This window comes from Tetrahymena thermophila, assembly GCF_000189635.1.
Source record: "Tetrahymena thermophila SB210 genomic scaffold scf_8254798, whole genome shotgun sequence".
NCBI classification, from domain to species: Eukaryota; Ciliophora; class Oligohymenophorea; order Hymenostomatida; family Tetrahymenidae; genus Tetrahymena; species Tetrahymena thermophila.
The window spans coordinates 834,845-839,831 of NW_002476554.1; the positions used below are offsets into that span (position 1 = coordinate 834,845).

General features: G+C 22.4%; 1 protein-coding gene across 1 annotated transcript; it reads right to left on the bottom strand. All coding sequences in view use genetic code 6, as the record gives it.

The window, feature by feature from the left end:
• Positions 1–1,040: 1,040 nt before the first annotated feature.
• TTHERM_00185880 (B-box zinc finger protein) lies at positions 1,041–4,480 on the bottom strand (the record flags this gene model as incomplete). Its single annotated transcript, XM_001008859.3, has 10 exons — positions 1,041–1,378; positions 1,453–1,798; positions 1,931–2,339; positions 2,566–2,649; positions 2,703–3,005; positions 3,230–3,375; positions 3,432–3,682; positions 3,885–4,054; positions 4,150–4,251; positions 4,311–4,480. 10 exons carry the CDS (start codon positions 4,478–4,480, stop codon positions 1,041–1,043), a joined length of 2,319 nt encoding a protein of 772 aa, XP_001008859.2.
• Between the last annotated feature and the right edge of the window lie 507 nt (positions 4,481–4,987).

The window sequence follows — 4,987 nt, forward strand, 5'->3', positions numbered from 1 at the left end:
AATTTTTATGAGGAGGAAAAAAATTTTATACAAAAAGCAACTAACCAAAACTAAACAATGAAAAAAATAGAAATTTTAATTAAGAAAAAAAAGTATTTAATAATAAATTAGTTTAATTTAATAATAATAATAATAAATAAGTAAATAAATAAATAAATATATTTGTAATAATTATATAATAATTAGAATAAACTTAGTAATGTAATTTTAATCCATTTATAATAAGTTTTATATGTGTTTTCAAAATCTTTAATTCAACTAATTTTTCCAATCTACATCAAATATCAAATCTCAACAATTTATTTTTGATAGTTTTGAGTTTTTTTGCAAACTTAAACAATCTATAAATTTATTTTCATAAATAATTACATTACTTACATTATGTAAATGATGACTACTAATTCAAAACGGGGAGTGGAGAGAGAAGGGGGGGGGGGGGGGTATAAATGGGGCATATTTATTTTATTTTTTAATACTTATTAAAAAAAAAGAAAAAAATTAATAAAAGTAAGAAAAAAATTTTTTTTTTGTTTCCCTCTTAACTTAAAAAAATATGCCTAATATATTAAGTATTATATGCTTGTATTCAATCTATAAAATTTGAATAACTAATTAATTTTTAATTCAAACTCAAAAAAAATTCAAAAATATTATGATTGCTAAGAGAGAGAGCAATAATAATATTTTGGGGGTCGAAATTTAATTATGAAATTAAATTTTGAGATTGAATGATGCATTTTAATTTAATCTAATGTTAATAATTTATAATCTATTTTCTATACATTTAGCTGTATACTTGAGGTAAGTTATGATTGAAATATTGTTATTTATACACATTAAAAATATAAATACGAAAATATTAATATTTACTGGTTTTTAATTAGTTTTTATATAATTATTTGTTTATTTTTATTATATTTATTTTAGGTGTTTTCATAATTTGGTTAATAAGATAATTAGTATTTATTGATTGGTTGGTTGGTTGATTGCTACAATTATAGTTAATAAATAAATTTAAGTGTTAAGGTTGTTTAGTTTTGTCAAATGTAGATGTTTATTGAAAGTTTTTTTAACTCTTCAATCACTTTTTAAGTTTTATTCACATTTAATAAGTTATTTTTTAAATATATATTTTCAAGCTTTTTTTGGTTTGAGTTAGCATTTTGGAATTTTTAATGTACGAAATCTAAAAATTTATCACTAATCATGTTATCCTATAAATAAAGAGTAGCTATATTGCTTGAATTCTTTATTATATTTTAAATCAAGCACTAAGCACCTTTGTCAGAAATCTTGTTTCTTTATAATTTCAAGCTTTTGAGGTGTTAGTTTTGCTTTAATGCCTCACATATTTTTAAGATTCCTTCATCACCCATATCTAAAAATTATAATCAAATTTTATCATAAATATATATCAAAAATTAGGAAGTAAGTAAATAAATAAATAAATACCTGCATAAGTGAAATCAGCTTATTCAATTGTATCTTTATTGACTTCATTTAAAATGGAAATAAACTTTTCATTTAATCCCTTTGCCTTTTAATCGCTATTTCTTTCCTTCTAAGCATCAATTTATATTTTATTCAAAATTGACTCTCCCTAATTAATTAATTTTTATGCAGCAGATCCAGTTAGATGAAGATCATTGTGGTCTTTTATTTATACATCTATATTGTTAGGTAGTTCAATGTTTTTTCCAAATAATTCTTAATCTATCCCTTCTAAAAGTTGAGGTTCGCTGAGATGGCTTTTACCTAAACTGCTTGTTACCATGAACTCCTCCACATTTACTTTATTCTTAAAAAATAATTTTAGGATAATAAATTATTTATTTATTTCTTTTTATAAAGTTAAAACTAAATTTCAAATGCAGCAGCTGACAAAAAATAAATAAATAAATGTTTTATAAAATAACAAATTAAATTTTACAAAAAAGTTAGGAGAATTAAACTTAGAGCTTTATTTTGTCATCATTAAAACCGAATCATTAAACTATTCATTGATATCATCATTGTTAAGTAGCAAATTGTCATCTAACAAATCATTATTAAATATACTATGAGTTTTTTTATTTGAAATAGTTTGTAATCCATTTTAGTTATTTTGTTAATGGAACTAACTAGCATTAGTATGCTGTTAATTAGCAGATTATCCATTTTGATTTTAACCATGGCTTCGATTACTATAATGATGACCGTTTAGACTACCATTGTTTCCATTCCCATTTCCATTTCCTATTTTTTATTTCCCCTTGATTTATGGAGAATCTAATATATCTCCACCACCAACTGAAACTCTATGTAATTCACCATCAATTAGCTTAAATTCATTTTCTTTACTGATAGTTTTAAATAAATAAAATAATTTAACTTATTGATACAAAAATTTTATATTATTAAATATTATTCACCTTAGTTTTTTTTTATTTTAACTACAAAGCTTTCAAATTTTTTTGATATTTTATAAATTAATAAAAATTTGAAATTAAAAAATAATATGAAAATATTTGGGTAGGTAAATAAAGATAGTGCATTATACAAATTTATTATAAATAATTAAGTTACTCTGAGGCTTTTCTATCAATTTTTTCATTAAAGACATCAATTGATTGTCTTGCTAAAGACAATTCTGACTAAGAAAACGGCTTTCTTTATAAAAAAGTAAATATGAAATTTAATAAATAATACTTTATTAAATTTACTAAAATAAAAATTTTTTTGTATGTAATAGATTAGAGAGTTCATTATCTTATCTTGACGAGACTGATATTAATTTGTCAAAGAATGTTCTATAGTTATGTGCAAAGTCAACATAAACTGTTTCAAATTAAAATTCTTCTAGCTACTTTTCTAGATTTTAGTTTGCTTATTCAATCAGCTTTAATAACTCCTATCCTTGATTAATAATATCATTTTAATTTTCCATTCTCTGATCTAACATAAGATCTAATGAATAGTTTTCAGTGTTATTCTATTCACACAAAACAAGTAACCTATTTTTGGCACTATTTATTTATAGTATATTAATAAATTAAAATATTTTTATAATTAAATAATTTGTTTTAGTAGGTTAAATTAGTAAATACAAATTGACTCATTAGGTCAATCATTTTTTTTGCAAAATGAAATAAATTAAATTATTTATTGAGATAGGTAAAAATTTAAAAATTCAAAATTCTAAATTAAAAACTAGCTCTTAGAAGTTTTTTAAATTTGTAAATTTTATTACTCTACTTTCCATTTCTCTGTCATTTCAATAGCATCTTTTGGTGCTTCAGTTAAGAAGTGTAAGCACTTTTTTTCCATCTCAGAGAACCTCTCTTTGACTTCTTTGATCGACTCTTCTTTTTTCTGCTAGAGTTTGTTCTCGATTTCCTGTAGGCATTAGAAAATAAAATTAGTTTTGCTTAATGCTTAGAACTTCAATATACTGTAAATTTTATTTGTATTTCTTGCAAAACATTTTTTAAATTAGATTACAAATAATCCTTCACAGTTTAAATGTGATTTTCATCAGTCAAATAGCATTGCTTTTTTTCAATATTTTCAAACATTTACAATAAATATTCTGCCCTTGTACTAATTTCCTTTAGAACATCCTCTTCGCTCCTAACTAAATGGCCTTTATGCCTGCCAAAAAGAGCACAGCTCGCACAAATTTTTATTCTGCAGTCAACACAAACTATTCATAAATTTTATATTAAAAAAATCACATGATTGTCTCATTTTTTTCAAAACATTTGCTCAAATTGCTTGCTTTTGGTCCTAAAATAAAATTGCATTTTCAATCAATAACTAACTTAATAATCGCTAAAGTTCAGCCTTGAGAATTGCTTTTATCTACTTAAATTCTATAATATATATTTATTAATAAAATGAAGTACCTATATCTAGTTTTTTAAAGTGATCTTAACAAGACTTATCATCAAATGAAGATATATGTACATTGCTATTCCTATCACTTTCTTCGCTAGTCATTGTTTTAATTGGAGTGAAATTCTCAGAATATCTATCGTTTTCTGTATGAACTGTTGTTGAACTCATTAAGCCTGTCCTTTTTATTATTATAAGATGTTTTGCAATATTAAATATATGATTGATAATCTAATATAAGCTAATTATCCTCAAAAATATTAAAATTTAAATTACTATTGCTTCATTTAGGATTATAATTTTTTCTTCTTTTGAATCATTCTTATAAGCGAAAAATTCTTAGGAAACTATATAAGTTCATTTCTATTTTAAGGTTCTCTAATTTTAAACAAGAAAATGGATAGCTATTTTATTTTTTATTGATTTAATTTTTTTACTAGTCTTCAGGGCAAATAATCTGCTAATTAGCAGACAATTTATCTTAAATGCATTATGAACACACACTATGTCCGCATTCTGGTAGCATTCTTGGCAATTTATCACCCGTGTCATCAAATAACTCATTACACATCAGGCATAACAATTCATTATAGTCATCTACAATCATTTTAAAATAACTTAATCGTTTAAACTGCCTTTAAAAGCTAAATTTATTTGTCTGCTAAAAATGTTAATATTTAGAATTCCTATTTAAATAATCAGTACGTTTATATGTATTAATTTATTTGCTTTTCTTTTAAGCTAAACAAATTTTTTAATTAATTAATCAATTAATTTTGTTTAGTAACAACAATAACAAACAAATATACTCTTCAAAATATAATACATAAAAAATAAATACAGTATCTTTGATGTTAAATTATTACAATTGATCATTACCGAACATATTTTAGAAATATATTCTTAATTATCATAATCTTACGGAGTAATGAAAAAATAAATTTGATGATAGGACACACTTAAATTATCAAGTAATACTACAATTAATAATAATTGTTCTGCATGAAAATTTTCGATATCACTATCATTAAGCATATAATTATTACTAAAAATTAAAATTTGAATTTAGTATTTCAACTTAAACTGAATAAGTAAACAAAAACATAAAATTTGA